Source organism: Eschscholzia californica, unplaced genomic scaffold (assembly GCF_041429995.1).
Source record: "Eschscholzia californica isolate CP2 unplaced genomic scaffold, dmEscCali1.0.p SCAF_1, whole genome shotgun sequence".
In the NCBI taxonomy this organism is placed as follows: domain Eukaryota; kingdom Viridiplantae; phylum Streptophyta; class Magnoliopsida; order Ranunculales; family Papaveraceae; genus Eschscholzia; species Eschscholzia californica.
Window position 1 is genome coordinate 71,149,448 of NW_028238198.1, and position 21,752 is coordinate 71,171,199.

The window sequence follows — 21,752 nt, forward strand, 5'->3', positions numbered from 1 at the left end:
TGGGTTACTAAACAGGTCATTGCTGGTCGGATATGTCTAGCTGGTGGGGTGACATTTAAACTGGCTATAGTCTATGGGAGCAATGCTATGGTTGAAAGAAGGGTGTTGTGGGGGGGAAGTGCAACAGCTAATTGCTCAAGAAGAGGCAGCATGGCTCATAATGGGAGACTTTAATGTGGTCATGAGTGCTAGTGAAAAAATGGGTGGTAATCCGAATCTTTTACATGGTCATGTGGAATTTTTTGATTGTGTTACAACTGCTGGTCTTCTTGATTGTCCATACACCGGTAGCTTTTATACATGGTCAAATAAACAAGTTGGTGATGCTCATATAAGCTCGAAGCTAGACCGAGCTCTAATCAATATGCAGTGGCTTGGATTATTTCCTCACGTAAAGGCAGAATTTCGACAACCAGGGAGCTCCGATCATTCACCAATTATTTTAGCTCTCACTGAGCCAGTTACGGGGATAAGGCATCCGTTCAGATTTCTTAATGCTTGGGTGCATCACCCGACGTTTAAAAAGGTGGTGAAGGAGGTGTGGGCAATATCTATACGTGGAAACCCTATGTTCAGGCTGGTGACAAAGCTAAAAGCATTAAAAGACAGACTTGCTATTTGGAAGAAAACAGATTTCGGTAATGCTCATAATCAGGTACCATCTCTTCATGAGAATTTAATTTCAGTGCAGGTTTTGTTACAAGCTGCTCCAGCCGACCTTAGATTACGGACTCGAGAAAGAGATGCAGCAAAGAAGTATAGGCAGGCAGCTCGGGCTGAATTATTGACTCTTCGACAAAGATCTAAGGTTGAGTGGCTAACGCTAGATGACCAGAACACGACTTTTTTCCATAACTCTATTAAGGAACGAAGATCGCGGAACATGATTACTCGATTAATTGATGCTCACGGAAATACTTTGGAAGATAGGACTCAGATCATAGAGGAAGGGGTGAGCTTCTATCAACGCCTGTTCGGGACAGAGGATGTTGGTGCTATTGAAGATTCAACGATTCAGGAACTTCAGTTTCCTTTCTCTTTATCAGAGGAGGAAGGCGCAGGACTTGTGAGAGATATTTCTAGGGCTGAAATAGTAGAGGCCTTGTCTACCATTGGTAGGGATCGAGCGCCAGGACCTGATGGTTTTTTCCTCGTATTTCTTCAAAGCGTGCTGGTCTATCGTTGGTGATGATTTTGTAGTGGCTATTGAAAATTTCTTTCGATCTGGGAAACTGCTTCAGGAAGTTAATTCTACCTTTGTTACTTTAATTCCTAAGATTGCTAATGCCTCCTCTATGTCTGATTTTAGGCCTATATCATGCTGCAATGTCATATATAAATGTATTACTAAGATACTAACTATTCGATTGAAGGCTGTGATTTTCCAGATGATTAGTCCCAATCAATCGGCTTTTATTTCCGGTCGGTCTATTCAGGATAATATAATGTTGGCTCATGAGATTGTGTGAAACTATCACAGGAAAGATGGACAAGCCCGTTGTACTGTCAAAATAGATCTTAAAAAAGCTTATGATACAGTAAGCTGGACCTCACTTATAACAGTTCTTCGGAAATTTAATATTCCCAGCCGGTTCATTGAATGGGTTCGGGCTTGTGTCACTACGTCGAGGTTTTCCATACTGATTAACGGAGAAGCTCATGGTTTTTTTGCCGGAAAAAGAGGTCTGAGACAGGGTTGCCCTATGTCTCCGTACCTTTTTGTTATGATGATGGAGGTGTTCTCTGTAGGGTTTTGGTGTATCCTATACACTACCTAGTGTTGTAAGCGGAATCTCAAACATCTCATGTTTAACACTAGATTGCCCAGGACCTATATGCATAAACTAATCAATGAACTAGAGAGGGATAAATACCTTAACGCGTTTTTCCCTCGAACCATTCCAATCGCATGCAAAGATCGAGAGCTCCAATTGTAGCTCCTCTACTTGAGACACCGAGTGAATAGACTTGATCTCCCTTCCTTTCAGACTGCTAGGACTTAGTAGAAGGTTGAGAAGAACTCTTTTTCTTGACTAGATTGATAGAATGGGAACTTTCTCTCTATATTCCTCTCTCTCCAATAGTTGTATATTCAGAGAGAGAGAGAGCTGTATAATTATCCTTAGAGAAAAATCCACACCTTCTCTGTTCTCAACTGACCCAATATATAGACAAACCCTAATTAGAATCTCATTCAGATTAGGTTTTCTATTTTCTGGGTCACAGAAAAGATAATTACCAAAATACCCTTTTTGGGGTATTTTGATAATCCCCTTAAGTGTGGCCGGCCAGGGCAGCCCATTATGGGCCTTATATGGCCGGCCCACTTACTCTGGTCGGCCATCTCATGGCCGGCCCAAAGAGCCTTCCTCTATCTTGTCCCGAATCTCCATTCGGACCCTTTCGGCCTTTCCAGTTGAATCCCATCCAACTTTAGCCAGTTCCCGTCTAGTCAAATCTCTCCGATCAAGTTACCACTCTTATGTGTAACCCGTTGTAGGATCCGGTCTATGTTAGCCTCGAATCAACTCCTTGATCCGATGATCGTAGTTGGCTTCTAGCAAAGCATTACGACCCCTAATTGGACCGGACTGGATGATCTTTACGTGTGGTCATCGTTATCCTAACTGACAAATTGATCGCATTGCCACCTTGGTCGAAGGACACTCCTTCGGAAGGACATCTCCTTCAGACCGAACGGTTAAATCCTTCAGTCTCCCACTTGTACTTAGAACAAGTGCAATGCTCGATTCCCATGTCGCTTAGTATCCCATCTGATACGTCACACGTTTCAGACTTTCTTGATCCAGAGAACAACTGTCAATTCAAATGATTAACTCTTAATCCATTTGAGTGCGGCCACACATTTCACAGTTGCTTCTCCTCAAGTGGCCCGGAGATACTTATTCCTAACTTAATAGGAGGACATCATCCAGTCTTGTACTCCCACTTAACTTCATGTCTATCCTGTCTCCCCCAGTATGCTGCCTTTATAACCTCCTTTTACGGCGCGGCGTTTGACAGTACCAAAGTTCGACATTCCTTACATAAGATGAGTGGAGCACTCATGTTTACGGAATCTCTCCAATCTTGCCTATGAGAGTTTGTGACGCCTTTTTCAACTTCTTGAAAAAACTCTCATCTTTGGGTTAATCCAATGTAGATTCCCCAATCTACATCCATGTAATTGACTTAAATACTATATTCCTATAGCCCATGGAACTGCGCTATCAGTCAATTCCCATGCTAGTCTTCTTGAGTCATTGTTGTCCATGCAATGACCTAGACTAGGGACTCAATAATGAATCTATTCCATGTTCACTTAGTAGAGTTCCATTTACCAGATCACGTATCTGATAAGCCTACCTGGAATTCCTCATTATTTTGGACCGTCATTAAACACTAAACCATTATTTAACGACAGAAATAAACTCCTTTATTTCTTTTTATTGAATGTAGCTAATTGATTACATGAAAACCCCTTTTCATTAATCCAATTACAACCTAAAGCCATTCATCGATGCGCTTTATACCTATGCTCCTTCTATGACTCTCATACTTGGGCTGAGGCAGTGGTTTAGTTAACGGATCGGCAACGTTGTCGTCCATATCGACTTTGCAAATGACCACATCCTTTCGCTCAGTGATTTCCCTAATCACGTGGTACTTCCTTAGGATATGTTTGGATTTCTGGTGTGCCCTTGGTTCCTTAGCCTGGGCGATAGCTCCATTGTTGTCACAATACAGAGTAACCCCATTTTCTATGCTAGGAACTACACCAAGTTCGGAGATAAACTTCTTTATCCAAACTCCTTCCTTCGCTGCTTCCGAAGCGGCAAGGTATTCTGCTTCTGTGGTAGAGTCTGCTACAGTAGTCTGCTTTGAGCTCTTCCAGCTTACTGCTCCTCCGTTTAGACAAAAGACATAACCCGACTGCGATCGGAAATCATCTCTGTCCGTTTGGAAGCTCGCATCCACATGGCCTTCCACGATTAGTTCGTCTTTCCCGCCATACACCAAGAAGTGATCCTTAGTCCTTCTCAAGTACTTCAGGATATTTTTGGCTGCGGTCCAGTGTTTCTCCCCTGGATTAGATTGGTAACGACTACACATACTCAAAGCATATGAGACGTCTGGGCGAGTGCAGACCATGGCGTACATGATAGATCCTATTGCCGAAGCATAAGGTACCTTCTTCATGTGTGCTAGCTCATCAGGATCTCGGGGACACTGAGTCTTGCTAAGCGTCGTACCATGTGTCATGGGTAGGAATCCTCTCTTAGAGTCTTCCATCTTGAACCTCCCAAGAACCTTATCTATATAAGTCTCTTGACTAAGTCCAATCATCCTCCTCGATCTATCTCTATAGATCTTGATGCCCAATATGTATTCTGCATCTCCTAGGTCTTTCATTGAAAAACACTTCCTAAGCCACTCTTTCACGGAGTCAAGCATAGGAATGTCATTTCCAACGATCAGTATGTCATCCACATACAGGACCAAGAAAACTAGGTTGCTCCCACTAACCTTCTTGTATACACAAGATTCCTCTTCATTCTTCAGAAAACCAAACTCTTTGATTTTCTCGTCGAATCGAAGATTCCAGCTCCGACTTGCTTGCTTCAACCCGTAGATGGACCTTTGAAGCTTGCAAACCTTTCCAGCATTCCCGGAATCCTCAAAACCCTCAGGCTGTGTCATGTACACATCCTCTTCCAGTTTACCGTTCAGGAAGGCGGTTTTGACATCCATTTGCCAAATCTCATAATCATAATGAGCTGCAATTGCTAGAATAATCCTAATGGACTTAAGCATCGCGACAGGGGAAAAGGTTTCTTCGTAGTCTATACCCTGGACTTGTCTGTAACCTTTTGCCACCAGTCTAGCTTTGAAAACGCTCACGTTTCCATCCTTGTCTGTTTTCATCTTGAAAATCCATTTGCATCCTATGGGTTTTACTCCATCGGGCAAATCAACCAAGTTCCAAACTTGATTCTCAGACATGGATTCCATTTCGGATTTCATGGCTCCCAGCCATTTTTCGGAGTCTGGGCTCGTCATAGCTTCTTCGTAGGTGCTGGGTTCGTTATCCTCTACCAACAACAACTCTTGTCGTTGAGACAACTCAATCAGCCTTGCGGACCTACGCGGGGCTTGAACAACAGGTGAGACACTCTCAACTCCTTGAGGGTTCTCCTGCGAATCACATTCGCTTTGCGCGGGAGGATCTCCGAGATCTACCATCTCATCCCCTCTTTCCTCTTCTATCGGCTCATAATAGTTAGGAATCGCGACTTCTGACATCGGTGCAACGGTGCCAGTTTGTTGCTCAGATCGAACCTCTTCGATCTCTATATTTCTCCCACTTGTCTTCTTGGAAAGGAACTCCTTTTCAAGGAAGACACCATCACGAGCAACAAACACTTTGTTCTCTGACGGGTTGTAGAAGTAATACCCCTTTGTCTCTTTCGGATAACCGACGAAGAGACACTTGTCTGATCTTGGTGCTAGTTTATCTCCTTGTAAACGCTTTACATAAACATCGCAACCCCAGACTTTGAGAAAAGACAACTTTGGAACCTTTCCAGTCCACATCTCATGTGGCGTCTTTTCTACAGCTTTTGACGGAGCTCGGTTAAGTGTGAAAACAGCCGTTTCTAGAGCATACCCCCAGAAAGTGTTAGGAAGATCGGCTAAGTTCATCATCGATCGAACCATGTCCATCAATGTTCGATTCCTCCTCTCGGACACACCGTTCATCTGAGGTGTTCCTGGAGGAGTGAGTTGTGAAACTATTCCACAACTCCGAAGATGATCCTCAAACTCTTGACTCAAATACTCACCACCTCGATCCGATCGAATGGCTTTTATTTTCTTGCCAAGCTGATTCTCCACTTCATTCTGGAATTGTTTGAACACTTCAAACGATTCCGACTTATGCCTCATTAGATACACGTAACCATATCTAGTGAAGTCATCAGTGAACGTAATGAAGTAGCCATAGTTACCTCTTGCAAGTGTACTCATAGGTCCGCATACATCCGTATGTATCAGTCCTAAGGGTTCACTCACCCGATCTCCTTTTCCCTTGAAGGACGATCTTGTCATCTTGCCCACTAAGCATGGCTCACATGTATCGTATGATTCCAAATCACACGATCCCAGAAGTCCATCTGCATGAAGCTTCTGCATGCGTTTCATGTTAATGTGACCCAAACGACAATGCCAGAGATAACTTTGGTTAGAATCATGAGTACGAAGCCGTTTCGTGTCTATGTTCAGGATTTCGTCTTCTATGTTCACAACATAAAGACCATTACGCAGCTTAGCACTGGTGTAGAACATCTCACCCTTGTATAAAGAACAACTCTTGTCTTTTATTATAGCGTGATATCCCTCTTTGTCTAACACCGACGCAGAGATGATGTTCCTTGATATAGTCGGTACGTAATAGCAATTACGTAGCACTAATATCAACCCAGTCTCTAAACTGAGCTCGAAAGTTCCTACAGCCACAGCAGCAACTCTTGCCTTGTTTGCAACTCGTAGAACCATCTCGCTTTTTGTCAGATACCTGACCTCCTTGAGCTCATCTAATTCTGAAATTATATGAGCTCCACATTCGGTATCATATACCCATGAGGGAGAGTCAGCCATATCTGCCAAATTGACCTCTATAACATAGGCACCGACTTCCACTTCCCTTTCTGGTAGCTCTATTACGCTTTCTTTCTTTGAAGCATCGAGAACTCTTCTCTGATCTTCCTCCCAATCTAGAAAGTCGTATAGATCTCTATCTAAACGTGAACTAATCCTATTTGCCATCTCTACTCTACAGAAACAAAATAAGGATTTTGCTAAGTACTACATTCAATGTTTACGCAAAAACACTTTTTGCCATATTATTCAACGAAAAAACGTCCCCCTATGAATAATACGATTCCAAGACCGAATTCCTGTGAAGCTAAGCGTACTTTGGCACTGCCCTTAACTTCACCCTCCTGGGTGAGTAACTCCTTACTGATCATATCTCATATGACTCTTGGTTGATGAATAACACTTATGTGTTAAATTCATCCTTTTGCCTCGAAATCCAAAACTCTTTTGCTGACTCGTTGAGAATAACCATTTAGACATGTAGACCTCTTCTTAGGTCTACCCGTATTGTCCCGAGGTAAAAGATGGCACCCTGCTTTGGCATGACCCACCATCGATGAACAAGGGCGCAACAGGTGTCTTAATCTGGGTAGGCATTACTCAAAATTCTTTTTGGGGACTCTTACGTTTTTGTTTGCATGCATTACTGTGAACTCTAACATAATCATACACCACACAAAACGTAAATAAGTAAATGCGCGCGAGAAAATAAATCAAGCAGATATGATCCTAGTATGGCCCCTAACCTAAAAGATCTAATCTTCTTAGGTTCTTCGCTTGTTTAACCTCCGTTCGCCTGGATCTCCATCCTCGAACATCCATTGAATTCTCCCACTCGAACCACGATCTCATCCTTTGGCTCTTCAATGGACTCAATAGTACCCTTAAACTCTAATTACAAGACTCAACGATTCGCAGATCGTATAAAACTTGAAATTAAATACATTACATCGGGCACCCATCCGTGCTTAAAAACAAGATAGAACAATTCTATGGCCATACTAGAACCCGCATTCACATCCATACACACATAATAATATGACATTCATAAAACACCCAAGTATGTATGAGATTCGCTTACTCAGGTCGAATCTAGGTTTGCTATGTTCTAGATAGCTATTCGGGAGATACTACCGACATCTCTATGTCTAACGTGCCTTAAGTCCCACTAATGGCTCGTTTGGTTTTATCTCAAAAGATTTTGAAATCGTTTTGGAAAAACTCCTATTCGGGCTTTGGTGGGCCCGGGTCACTTTCGGAAAAAATATGGTCAAAATCGGAAGAAGAAAACCGAACCCTCCCACTTAAGTCAAGGCCCAAAAGACCCGAGTCTAACTCAAAAGACTTAAGTCAAACTTGGTCAAGGGACCCTTTGACTAGACCTAGTCAAGTCTCGGTCAAGGTCCGAACCAAGGTCGGACCCGGACTAGCACGTTCCAGACCGTGCCATGTCCCTCGGGTGGTCGCGTCCTGGCCCTAGGTCAGACGCTTCCAGCCCAGCAGACGCGTCCCAGACGCTCTGCCCAAGTCTGTGCTCCTCGGACTCCCAGTCCGAGGTAGCTTCTGTGCTCCTCGGACTCCCAGCCCGAGTCTAATCTCAAACATCTCATGTTTAACACTAGATTGCCCAGGACCTATATGCATAAACTAATCAATGAACTAGAGAGGGATAAATACCTTAACGCGTTTTTCCCTCGAACCATTCCAATCGCATGCAAAGATCGAGAGCTCCAATTGTAGCTCCTCTACTTGAGACACCGAGTGAATAGACTTGATCTCCCTTCCTTTCAGACTGCTAGGACTTAGTAGAAGGTTGAGAAGAACTCTTCTTCTTGACTAGATTGATAGAATGGGAACTTTCTCTCTATATTCCTCTCTCTCCAATAGCTGTATATTCAGAGAGAGAGAGCTGTATAATTTTCCTTAGAGAAAAATCCACACCTTCTCTGTTCTCAACTGACCCAATATATAGACAAACCCTAATTAGAATCTCATTCAGATTAGGTTTTCTATTTTCTGGGTCACAGAAAAGATAATTACCAAAATACCCTTTTTGGGGTATTTTGATAATCCCCTTAAGTGTGGCCGGCCAGGGCAGCCCATTATGGGCCTTATATGGCCGGCCCACTTACTCTGGTCGGCCATCTCATGGCCGGCCCAAAGAGCCTTCCTCTATCTTGTCCCGAATCTCCATTCGGACCCTTTCGGCCTTTCCAGTTGAATCCCATCCAACTTTAGCCAGTTCCCGTCTAGTCAAATCTCTCCGATCAAGTTACCACTCTTATGTGTAACCCGTTGTAGGATCCGGTCTATGTTAGCCTCGAATCAACTCCTTGATCCGATGATCGTAGTTGGCTTCTAGCAAAGCATTACGACCCCTAATTGGACCGGACTGGATGATCTTTACGTGTGGTCATCGTTATCCTAACTGACAAATTGATCGCATTGCCACCTTGGTCGAAGGACACTCCTTCGGAAGGACATCTCCTTCAGACCGAACGGTTAAATCCTTCATTCTCGTCTCTTATACAAAGGGAAGAGAGTGCAGGACTATTCAAACTTCACCCTAAATGTCTCCAACCTAAAGTTACTCACCTATGTTTCGCGGATGATCTTATGGTTTTCTTTAAAGGGGAAATTAATTCAGCACTTGCTCTCAAGGAGGTATTATCAGCTTTATACCATACTACAGGGTTGCAGGCTAATGTTAATAAAAGTACGATTTTCTATGCAGGAGTATCTCACGATACTAAGGATGCCATTCATGTAGCTCTTGGCTTTAGTGATGGAGTTTTACCTATAAGATACCTTGGCCTACCACTCATATCTTCGAGGCTGTCATATGCCGATTGTAGTCCATTACTTGATAAATTAAGGAGTCGAGTGAAGTCTTGGAATAACCGATTTTTATCTTTTGCAGGAAGAGTTCTTTTAATCCGAGTTGTGCTCCAAAGTATGCTTATTTATTGGGCAACAGTATTCATGCTTCCGGAGAGAGTGTTGAATGAAATTAAATCCATTTTTGGCTCGTTTCTTTGGACAGGGGTGGACCTTCATGGTAATAAAGCAACAATCAAGTGGGAGGCAGTTTGCTATCCTACCAAGGAAGGGGGATTGGGCATTCGAAATATCGAAGTTCTTTTTGAAGCTTCCAATATGCGTCATTTATGGGACGTGGTCAGTAATACCAATACTTTATGGGTGCAATGGGTCCGTACAAACCTTATTAAAAATAAGGAATTCTGGACTATGACTATACCACATGATTGCTCGTGGTGCTGGCGCCAAATCCTAAGAAGCCGTCACAAAGCAAGAACTATGACAACGTCTTTGATTGGGAATGGCCAGTCAACAAAGTTTTGGACTGATATCTGGCATCCACAGGGTCTTCTTCGAGACGTTATAGATGCTGATTTTCGATATAACTCCCACCTCCATGACCGAGCAGTAGTAGCCGCTTTCATTAGTGAAACAGGTTGGCAATTTCCTTCATACATTGAGTCGGTCCTAGGAGAGGTCGCCCAAACAGCAAAATTATTACCGGTGGATGTAGAATGTGAGGATGAACGGATTTGGATCCCTAGTGAAGATGGAGGTTTTAATCTTAAGGCAACATATGAAGCTTTGCGTCCGAGAGGCCCAACTCTGGAATGGACTGGTTTAGTATGGTTTAATGGTAATATTCCTCGCCATAGTTTTATCACATGGGTTGCCATGAATCGTCGACTGAAGACTAGAGTTCGTCTAGCTGCTTGGGGGGTCGTTAATGATCCAAAATGCCCGCTATGTTCTGAAGAAGAAGAAACAGATTACCACTTATTTTTTGCGTGTGCAGCAACACAACCTATTTGGCAGGACTTGATACAACGTTTGGGATATGTTCATCAAAGTGCTGCTGACTGGGACTCCGAAGTTCAATGGTGGATGACCAAGTTTAAAGACAGCACCTTGAAATGCAATCTGGGTCGGCTAGTGTTTAATGCATATTTCTATCACGTTTGGCGTGAACGTAATCGATATATTTTCGAAGGGCATACCCGTTCAGTCCAGGAGGTTATTTGCGAAATTGTTGATGAGGTCAAAATTAAAACTAATGCTGGAACAAAGAGAGTAGAAGATACATTAGAAAATAATACTTTGGTTGAGGGGTGGAATCTGGGCTTATCTCTTGTTCAACCCAAGTATATTTTCACGAAGTGGATTGGACCTAGTCCGGGTATCTATCAAATTAATACAGATGGTTCGCTGGACAACGAGAATGCTGGGTATTGAGCATTAATACGTGACTTTTCGGGAAAAGTCCTAGCAGCAGCTACGGCTATGACACCTAAGCAATCTATCTTTTACCATGAACTCCAAGCTGTGGAATTGGGACTTCGATTGGCTGTGGAACGTGGACTGGACCCGGTGCTTATAAAAAGCGACTCTCTGAATGTTGTGGTATTGTTAACTAAGTCGGGACAGTCAGTGCCGTGGAAAGTAAAGAAGCTGTGGAAACGTGTTCAAAGGTTGAAAGAACATTTCACAAGTGTAACAGTAGAGCATACTTATAGAGAGTCGAATCAGGCGGCAGACTATTTGGCAAAAATGAGACTTCGAGTGGGCGAATCAGTGTTAGCAGTTGATGGGCTTCCGCCAGAATTGATTAATATTATCACTTCAGATACTAGGGGTTCAGTTAAGCTAAGGAAGGGTTGGGGCTAATGTTCTATCTTGTTAGTGGTTCTTGTGTTTTTTTTTTAAGTTGATCGCCTTGTGCCGGGTCTGGGCCCTTTAAACCCTGCTTATCAATACAAAAAAAAAAAAAAAATTCTGCAACTTCGAGTTGTCTCTCTCTCTCTCTAAAGATTGCTGATTGGAACTACATTTATTCGAACTAGGAATCTTCGAATTAGTGGTGTACTCCATTAGAACTTCTTCAATTTCGAGCTAGGATTCTTCGAATTAGAGATTTTTCCAACTAGGTTTCCATTTTTGTCGGAAATTGACCATTAATTTGTTCCAATAAAACAAAAGGTGGGGGTTTTAGTAATTACTAATAAAAGGTGGGAGTTTCAGTAAACGCATTACTAAAAGGTGGGGTAAAACGTAAGAGGACAAGAAAGTAATATTGAAAATATCAAAGTTAAATCTAACAAGTAGAAATTTCAGTAATTACTAATAAAAGTGGGGTTTCAGTAAACACATTATCAAAAGTGGGGGGTTTCAGTAATTCTCCCTATATAAAGTCATTCGGGGTACTTTTTGTTAGGCGATCCTGGATGATCGAATGATCACAATCGGCCAAATGGTAGGGTCATTTATACAAAAGCGGGTAAGAGTTGGCGGGAAATTACTGGTTTAGTAGACAGACAAACAAACAGTTGAGTTTTCATAAATCACATGATGCAGAAAAAGAATTATGCATGAGAACTGCCCAGAGAAGAAACCCTAATTGGGGACCTCCAACTCCAATCATCTCGTCGTTTTCTTCACTTTTTAGATTCCCCAAAAAGTACCTAATGCTCACGAGAAACATTACCCAAACCCTAGAATCCTAAAATATCCATTTTACTCCCCATTCTAGAAAGAAAACTATAAAAACTACATTTTCTTTATCTTTCAATTTTACCTATTCCTTTTTTTCTTTCTTAAATTATTCATTGGTTCTGATTAAAGATTGTAAAATCCTTAGCTCAATTGATGCCAAACAAATCCTCTGTTTTTCCTCTGTAAAATCAGCCATTACCCATTGCTGAATTTCAAACTCCAATCACAAAGACATAAAATTTTGATTGTGGGATTAAATATATGGAGAAGAAAGTCAGAAATTTGATATTACTAGTTTTCTTGGTGGTATTTGTTGGTTTATCAATTGATGTTGTTGTGGGACTAAATATATGGCCAATGCCAAAATCAGTGAGCTACTATAGAGGAGGAGGAGGAGGTCGAAAAACACTTTATCTAAGTAAAGATTTTCAACTCAATACATTTGGAAGCAAGTACAAGGATGAATCTAACATATTGAAAGATGGGGTTTCGAGGATACTTGATGTAATTGAAGCATCTCATGTCATTGATGAGAGTACTAGTTCATCTCCTCATTCTTCTTTGATTAAGGGATTTCACGTCGTTATTAGCTCACCAAATGATGAGGTATTTATCAATTTCTACTTTCCCTTTCCCATTTTCTTACCTTTTTAGTACGTAGTAAGACGAATTGTATAGGTTATTGATTTTGAGTTGGATGACCGGAAACATAAATTGATGTTTAGCTATGAGAATGAATGGTGCTACATCTTTTGTGTCATAAACTGCAATTGTTGTATTCGTAAATTGACTAACGAGTTGAGTTTGGTTTCTGCAGTTACAGTATGGGATCGATGAGTCCTACAAATTGTCAATACCCTCATCTGGGAATCCAATTTTTGCACATCTTGAGGTATTTAGTTTATGCACTCGTCGCCCCTGCCTATCTTTTTCTATTTAGATATTCGACCATGTCGCTTTTGCCATTAGTCCTCTTCTTCTTCCAATTATGTAGTTGTCGAATCATGAGATGTTCTAGTTCATGAGACCTTTCAAAATAATACACGAACATTACTATATAACAATGGTGTCAATTTGGTTATCAACTTATCAAACATGTTTGATTGATCTGCAAACTATGCAGGCACAGACAGTTTATGGGGCTCTACACGGATTGCAGGTAATTACCTTTTTACGATATATGGTGCTAACTCTACTGTTTTTTCGGTTTAGGAACCACATGTACTTTTTGACTCTTATGATATTTTTCTTTTCACATGATGAAATCCTGCCAGACCTTTAGCCAATTGTGTCACTTCAACTTCACAACTAGAAAAATTGAAGTTTATCAAGCTCCATGGACCATTTCTGACCAGCCAAGGTTTTCTTATCGAGGCCTTCTAATTGGTGAGGTGCTTTATAGTTGAAGAAATAGTATTGTTTCCATGTCTCAACTGGATGAATTGCTTTCAGATTAGTACTTATAATTGAGATTCGTCGTGCAGATACATCCCGACACTATCAACCTCTGCCTATGATAAAGAAAGTTATTGATGCTATGGCCTACACAAAGTTGGTATAATGGAACAACATTATTTGGATTTTCTTTCTCACAAAATAAACATTTTTATACTTGTTTATACATATCGTAACATATTTTCGTTGCACAGAATATATTACACTGGCACATTGTCGATTCACAATCATTTCCATTGGAAATACCATCATATCCAAACCTTTGGAATGGTGCATATACTTATTCAGAACGTTATACGATGTCTGATGCAGCTGAAATCGTAGAGTATGTACTCTTTTTTACCTATAAGTACTTATTTCATCCTCACTCAACTTGCTATACATCTCTCTAACAAGGGGCGATGAACTCGACAGTTATGCTCGAAGACGTGGGATTAATGTATTGGCTGAGATTGATGTACCGGGGCATGCCCTCTCATGGTAGTTTTGACCTATCATTTTAGTAATTGAAGTTAGCATGAAGAGACTCAAAGTGGGTTTTATTAATTTACAGGGGAAATGGGTATCCTTCACTTTGGCCATCACCAACTTGTCAGCAGCCACTTGATGTTAGTAACGAGTTTACCTTCAAAGTAATTGATGGAATTCTCTCAGGTTTTTTGTCTCCTTCTCAAATTTTTACCGTTTCGATATCTAAATAAGCCGATCAAGATGAAATTTTTACCTACTCTTTTTTTCTTTTTTCTTTTCTTGTTCATCAGATTTCAGCAAGGTGTTCAAGTTCAAATTTGTTCACTTGGGAGGCGATGAAGTTAACACAAGTACTATGTTTTTGTATTTCATCAAAATCCCTCTTTATTTGTAGTTTAATTTCAGTCTAGGCCTCCAGTAGTCCATAGGTAGTGATAGTCCCACATCGCTTGGGGAGCGTCTGAAGTATGGACTATAAGTGTGTGCTCAAGCTTACTAGTGTCGAGGCCTTTTGAGACACGAGCCTTCTCCACGAACAAATATCGACTCAGTCTGAGTGTCAAAAGCGGGAACAAATATCGACTACTACTAAGGCTTGACGTGTTAAATAGATGACAAAACCTCTACAACTCACTTTTAAGATGTGCTGTCTAATTTCAGGTTGCTGGAGGACAACACCACATGTAAAGAAATGGTAATCAACTATCTGAAAAAGCTCACATTTCCCCTTCACTTTAAACTATAAACTAATCGAATCATTTCTATCAACTTTACTACTTGATATTCACAATATATACATACTGATTTTCCTACCTATACAAATGCTACTTTCGTAATTCAAATGACGTGCAGGTTACTGAAACATCGTCTGAACGAGACAGAAGCTTATCAATACTTTGTCTTGCAAGCACAAAAGATAGCTTTATCCCATGGATATGAAATTGTTAACTGGTAGTATAAACTTTTGTTCTTAAGATTCGTTAGTCGTGGTGAGCTTATTGTTATTTACAAAAAACTTAACTTTTTTAAGTTATCAGGGAAGAAACATTCAACAACTTCGGCAGCAAATTGAACCGAAAGACAATTGTTCACAACTGGTATACTTTTCAATGGATGCAATTAAGTTTTTGTTATAAAGTGCTATGCTTTCAAGCTATTCAATTGATTATGATGTCTTTGACAGGCTAGGAGGCGATGTTGCTCCTCGAGTGGTTGCATCAGGGCTAAGATGCATAGCTAGTAACCAGGAAAACTGGTATCTCGACCACTTGAATACGACATGGAAGCAATTTTACATGAATGAACCACTTACAAATATCACAAACTCAAAACAACAAAAATTAGTAATTGGAGGTGAAGTATGTATGTGGGGAGAAGGTATTGACGGGTCCGATATTGAGCAGACCATATGGCCTCGTGCTGCAGCTGCTGCAGGTAAGCTAGTTTTCGAAAATGGCTTGTTATTTTTAGTACGACGTTACATTTTTAATACTAGTAGTGAGTGTTCTATGTTGTTGTATGAATGAAGAGCGGTTATGGACACAGTATGACAAGCTAGCTAAAGATCCAAGAGAAGTTACACAGAGGCTAGCTCGATTCAGGTGTTTGCTTAATCAGAGAGGCGTTGCTGCTGCTCCGTTAGCTGGACCAGGGCGAGTTGCCCCAGGGGATCCAGGGTCCTGTTTTAAGCAATAGATGAAACTTAAGTGATCCTCCTCTGTTGCCTATGATGAAACTTTATTCCATTTTCTTAAATTCTATAATAGTAGTTTGTGAAAATAAAGGACCCTTTTATTGTTAATTTTCATTTTTTAAAAAGATCATTATTTTGTCCACAGTTTTCAGTTTTTTTGTACAAAAAGGTCATGTTTCACATTGAGCACGGAGTCCTAAAATCGTCAGCCACGACCCTGATTTTTTACGTAAGGCGAAGTTAGAATAACCCTAAAAAATATATGACAATATTTGCAAAATATCAATAAACAAGGAGAGTAAAGGAAAATAATTTCTAACCGATCTTTTATTTATCTTCTATACCATATAAAGATAAAGAAAAATTATTGTAGAAAATATATGGATTTATTATTGATTCTTCTTTTCCTTTCAAATTGTCATAAAAGAAAGAATAGTATAAGGGACACAAATATTTTTTAATTTGTAACTCAATTAATCAAATTATTAATATCTTTTTAGAAAGAATAAGATTATATATAAACATATAGTATACTACTCTTCCTCATTATCCATGTCATTCTTCAAACCTAAAAAGAAAATGGGTACCCTAGTTTTCAAGCTTTTGTTATCATCTCTCTTATTTGTAGCACTCCCATTCCAACCTTTAGCTACTACCGCTTATGGTGCAAAGTTCTTGTTTGACCTATTTCCAGAGGAAAATGTTCCTATGAACATCGACATCAATAATCTTTGTTCTTTTTGCAAAAACCCTAGTTTTTGCAAATCTTTACTTGCAATGGATTACAATGTTCCAACTTATGAGCTTTCGACACTAGCAAATATGGTTATTGGGTACGTACAGATTAACGCGACGGATGTTATAAATTATATAACTCCATTGCTGAATGCAGCTACAGATCAAAAGGAACACCTCCAGTATTGTAAAAGTAGGTATAGGGATTGTGTTGTTGATATGAAAACTAGTACTACTTTATTGAATTCAAAGGCTTATAAGGATCTTAAAAAATTTGCTAGAAGTATTCAAGGTTATGCTGTTGCTTGTGAAGAGATATTTAAGACAGCACCTTCTTCTCCATCACTATTGACAGATGCTAATAATAGATTTTCTGATCTTGTTGATATACTTGTTGCTACTTCTTCTCTCCTTATAACTAGTACCGGATGAAGGCTTCATCCGTCGTTACCTCGTTTTTTTTTCTCTATATCTAACTTAATGAAACAATCATGGAATAAGAAAATGTATTTTTTTTTCTTTGCATTTGTTTAGGAGTAATGCTATTTGGTCCAAATTTTGGAACTAATCACTGAGTGAATGGTGATGTGACCGATTCTAATTTGGTTGTCTATTTCTGTCGCGACATGAACTAACTAATTGGAGTAGGCCCCATCGCCATTCATTCGGTAGTCAGCTCTAAAATTCGGATCAAATAATAATTATTTTTGTTTTTGTCTACTGTAAATTGTTATCTCACTCGATGAGTAAGATTTACTTACTAAAGTGGCACACTCTAGGACACTGGTTCAAATCATTGAAATCTTATATGGATTAGAAAAAACATTTGATATTTCTTTCCCCAATGCACAAGATCCACTATTTTTTCACTTGGCTATATCAAATAGGTTTGAGTCGATAATTTTTTTCAACCTCATTTCGACATTTTGACGACCCACGTATCTCGGATTTATCTCGGCTCAATATTATAGAAATATATATCAAGATATATATGTATCAAGATAGCATAATATTATATGTATCAAGGAAAACTAAGACTGCAACTTCATTGCACTTATTCCTAAGATAGCTGGTGCGACAGAGTTGAAGAATTTCAGGCCCATTAGCCTAACTGGTTGTGTCTTCAAGATATTTTCCAAGATTTTGGCAGCAAGAATAAAACCAATCATGTACAAGTTAGTTTCTTTCAATCAAGGTGCCTATGTTGAAGGTCGTGAAATCCTTGATAATGTTCTTATAGCCAGAGAATCACGTCAACTGGAATGTTGTCAACAATTTGTTGGTTAAAATGGGGTTTGATCGGCGCTGGGGCAGATGGTTAAAATGGTGTGTATCTTCTCCAAGATTTTCGGTACTGGTTAACGGAAAGGCTTCAGGTTTCTTCAAAAGTTCTAGGGGTCTTCGTAACGGTCAAGGTGACTCCCTCTCTCCATACATATTCATTCTTGTGGTAGAAATTTTATTAAAATTACTTGATACAACCAGACAAAATGGGGAGATCAAAGGCTTCCAAGTTAATGTTAGCGATCTTCAAATCACTCACCTTCAATTTGCTATTTCTTTTCCCAATGCACAAGATCCACTATTTTTTCACTTGGCGATATCAAATAGGTTTGAGTCGATAATTTTTTTACAACCTCATTTCGACATTGTGACGACCCACGTTTGTCTGGATGTATCTCGGCTCAATATTATAGACATATGTATCAAGATATCTTAATATTATATGATTGAGAATATCATTGTTACTGTGATAGATATAATATATGACATGTTATATGTAAAATTTGGATGACTCTAGTGCGGCTTGAAGCCGCTAAGTTTGGGATCGAGAGCATTAATATGTATATACTAAAATAGTTTTTTTTCCTTGGGAGTAACCTTAGAATCTTACTCAGATATTGATATGGTACCAGACTGATCACATACTTTCACCAACTAATGTTTTCTAAATTGGCGAAAGTATAATAAAAATCAACAAGTATAGATTGTATCATTAAGACCCAAAATTGTTGTAGGATACTAGGATCCTTCTCTTCTATATATAGACAAGCCCAATACTCTTGTAAAGATAAGTATAATGCTTGTCTTGGTGAAATGAAAACTCTTACTAGTTTCTTGAATTCCAAAGATTATAATGATCTTAAGAAATTTGCTCAAACTATTCCAGGTTATGCCATTACTTGTGAAGATATTTTTAAGACAGCACCTTCTGCTCCATCACCATTGACAGATGCTAATAAGAGATTTACTGATCTTGTTGGTATACTTGTGGCTACTGCTTCTCTCCTTGCAATAAGTGGTAGTATTTGATTAAGCAATTTCATGAAACTACAAGAATGTAATTTGTTGTCATTTGTTAATGGGACTAAACTAATTATTCTAATGATTTTTTGGTTGAAGTAGTACTCTAACCTAATAAAAATATTGAGCATCTCCAATGCTAAACACACACACAAAAAAAAAAAAAAAACTCCAAAGTTGTGTGTCCAAAGTTTGAACATGGGATCTCTAATTGATTTTATATTCTGTGGCTAAATACAGATCTTCTAAAATTCTGTTTGTCCGATGCGAATATCTGAAGTTACTTTATTTTGGTATTATTGTTTTGATTAAAAAAAAATATACTAAGAGGGTGTTTGATTTTTGCACTTATTAAGTGATTTTCACTTAATAAGTGCGGGCCGGCAATTTTAGGCCGTTTGTTTTTCCACTTAATAAGTGAATATCACTTGTAAGTAGGGTCAAAGTAAGTGCAAAAAAGTAAGCTCCAACTTGGAGCTTATTTTTTTGCACTTACTTTCTAAGTGCTAAAAAAGACATTTCTATCCCTACCTAATATAATAATTACCAATGTAATTATAATTAAAAAGAAAATCTTAAACAATTGATAACTAAAAATAATTTTTTTATGACTTTATCAATGACCATTTTCCTTCTTCACTCATCCTTCACCTAAGCTTTTCTCTTAAAAAAATTTCACATCTCTTCCTTCCTTAATCACGGAACCACCCAAACTCCATGATGCAACGTAAGTTCTTTCTCCTTCACAATTTTTAATTACTTGATGTTAATATTTTTGTTAATATTTTCGACATAAAGCATTCATAAATTGTAATTCTCGTATCCAAACTCGCGAGCATAATGAATTAGTATGAAATGCTAATATGTAAATACTTTAAGGTCAAAATAGACAATTTCTCAATTTTATGACATTTAGAATTAATATAAAAACAAAAATCAAGCACTTAGAAGTGATAGAAAACAAACGCCATATCACTTACAAGCCATATCACTTACAAGTGATATCACTTACTAAGTGATTATCACTTAGTAAGTGGTAGCACTTAGAAGTGCTAAAATATCAAACACCCTCTAAGCTATTTTGAAGATTTAGTAATTATGTTTTTATTGGTTTAAATGTAAAAAATATTGAATTAAACAATTAGAGATATCTTAAGAAGACTTTCTAGAAATAATGTCTATTAAAATCTTTGTAATGTTAATCATCTCTACATCGTCTTAAAAAACAAGTTGAGTTTTACATCAGAGAAGGTATTAAAAGAAACGCTAAAATATCTTTGACAATCAGATGTTCTAAGACAGAGTGTTGCATCAGAGATGCTATGAGATCTGATATATCACAATTAAATTAAGAGTTGGCCGCTTGCTAATTTGCATTAAGTGTCTTTTCTTTCTTTAAACAAAATAAATTAAAAATCATTACATAATATGACTATTGATACATCAAAAAGATACGATACGAAAATCTAACATGAGTTGAATTAGAACATTAACCGTCATGAAACACGACAGCTAGACTTTAATGCAAAGATGTCCAATCTGCTACTCCTACTGAGACTGTTCTTCTCATATTTGTATTTGAGCACTTGCATTGAACACTCTACGTGATAACATCAGGGGCGACCCTAGGTCGTGGGGGGCCTAAAGCGAAACCGGAAAGTGAGGCCCTTTAAAAAATTTGAAAGAAAATTTTATATAATTTTGTTACCTTATTCTTATTAAAAAGGTGTACTTATTGTTAGGTTACATTGTTCGGATTTATGAATAAATTTTTGCAGAAAATTTCGAACAACTTAAAAATAATATTTTATTCAATACAATATAAATTTAATGTCAATTTTAATATGGAATGCATACTAATTTTAAATACTTGTAGAAATTATATATCTTACTTCCACTTTGCTTCTAATAAAAAACGAGAGATCACACTTTAATATGAAATGCATACTAATTTCAAATGCTTGTAGAAATTATATATCTTATTTACCACTTTGTTTCTAATAAAAAAAACGAGAGATCATTACATTACTTTAGTTTGATTGATATAACAACTTTTTAAAATTAGATTGAAAAGAACATGTAAAAAAGAACATATAAATAACAAAACTACTTACTAAAAGTAAAACTCAATTTGATTTGTATTGATAATCAAGATTTCAACAAAAAATAGAAAAGGAGCAAAATTATGTAGACAATAGGGATTGAACCCATGACCTCTAGGGTTATCTTAGAAAGCTTTGCCAACTGAGCTACATGCATACTTTTGATTATATCACGTTTAGCTAGTTAATATCCGTTGGTTGGGGGCCCTCCTGTTGTCATCCAGAGCTGGGGGCCCAAAGCCACCGCTTTGGTGGCTTTGGGCCTAGGCCGCCCCTGGATAACATCAGGAGATGGAATCGTGTGAAAGAAATCAGTGAACTGAGAGAGAGAGAGAGAAAAAAAAATGGTCTTTCAAAGATACTCCTCTGAACATTAACTTTTAATTTGAATACACCACTAATCTTTTATGTGAAATTTTAAAAGGCCCTCCGTTTTTGTTAAAAGGCCTCCCCGCTAAAAGCGCCCCTCATTATAACTCATTTGGTTATAGGGCCCCCTCTACAAAAGAGCACCTCCTTCACCAATATTTGACCTAACGGCAAAGTTAACGCCGTTAGGTCAAACTTAACCCAAGACCGGTGATGTTGACCACGCCACATCATCATCTTCTCCGGCAGAGTCGCCGGCCGGCCAAACTTCCGGCCGGCGACCTTAAAATTTTTTTTCTTTTTTTATTCTCTCTCTCTCTCTAAAAACAATTTTTTTTTTTTTTAAACTCTCTCTCTAGATCTGTAGAGAGAGAGAGCAGATCCATTGAAGGTCTGCGAACAGACCTCTAATGGGTCTGCGAACAGACCTTCAAAGG

General features: G+C 38.8%; 3 protein-coding genes across 3 annotated transcripts; all 3 read left to right on the forward strand.

The window, feature by feature from the left end:
• The first annotated feature begins 10,977 nt into the window (after positions 1 to 10,977).
• On the forward strand, positions 10,978 to 11,361 carry LOC147568809 (uncharacterized). The gene has a single exon (XM_086661010.1). The coding sequence runs from the start codon at positions 10,978 to 10,980 to the stop codon at positions 11,359 to 11,361; it is 384 nt and encodes a 127-aa protein (XP_086517136.1).
• A 680-nt stretch (positions 11,362 to 12,041) lies between these two features.
• Positions 12,042 to 15,930, forward strand: LOC147568810 (beta-hexosaminidase 3-like). Its single transcript, XM_086667515.1, has 14 exons — positions 12,042 to 12,792; positions 13,004 to 13,078; positions 13,310 to 13,345; positions 13,461 to 13,572; positions 13,671 to 13,741; positions 13,836 to 13,966; positions 14,056 to 14,121; positions 14,195 to 14,295; positions 14,403 to 14,462; positions 14,773 to 14,806; positions 14,965 to 15,063; positions 15,150 to 15,209; positions 15,296 to 15,546; positions 15,641 to 15,930. The coding sequence occupies exons 1-14, from the start codon at positions 12,448 to 12,450 to the stop codon at positions 15,805 to 15,807; spliced, it is 1,608 nt and encodes a 535-aa protein (XP_086523641.1). The 5' UTR covers positions 12,042 to 12,447; the 3' UTR covers positions 15,808 to 15,930.
• Positions 15,931 to 16,384: 454 nt separating this feature from the next.
• On the forward strand, positions 16,385 to 16,972 carry LOC147568811 (pectinesterase inhibitor-like). The gene has a single exon (XM_086661025.1). The coding sequence runs from the start codon at positions 16,385 to 16,387 to the stop codon at positions 16,970 to 16,972; it is 588 nt and encodes a 195-aa protein (XP_086517151.1).
• The last annotated feature ends 4,780 nt before the right edge of the window (positions 16,973 to 21,752 follow it).

Bases quoted from the DNA above. Each gene is read 5' to 3' on its own strand.
- LOC147568809 (XM_086661010.1), top strand. From the start codon at position 10,978: ATGACACCTAAGCAATCTATCTTTTACCATGAACTCCAAGCTGTGGAA.
- LOC147568810 (XM_086667515.1), top strand. From the start codon at position 12,448: ATGGAGAAGAAAGTCAGAAATTTGATATTACTAGTTTTCTTGGTGGTA. The intron at 14,296-14,402 runs GTTTTTTGTCTC...CTTGTTCATCAG, and splicing joins AATTGATGGAATTCTCTCAG to ATTTCAGCAAGGTGTTCAAG. The intron at 14,807-14,964 runs GTAATCAACTAT...AATGACGTGCAG, and splicing joins ACACCACATGTAAAGAAATG to GTTACTGAAACATCGTCTGA.
- LOC147568811 (XM_086661025.1), top strand. From the start codon at position 16,385: ATGGGTACCCTAGTTTTCAAGCTTTTGTTATCATCTCTCTTATTTGTA.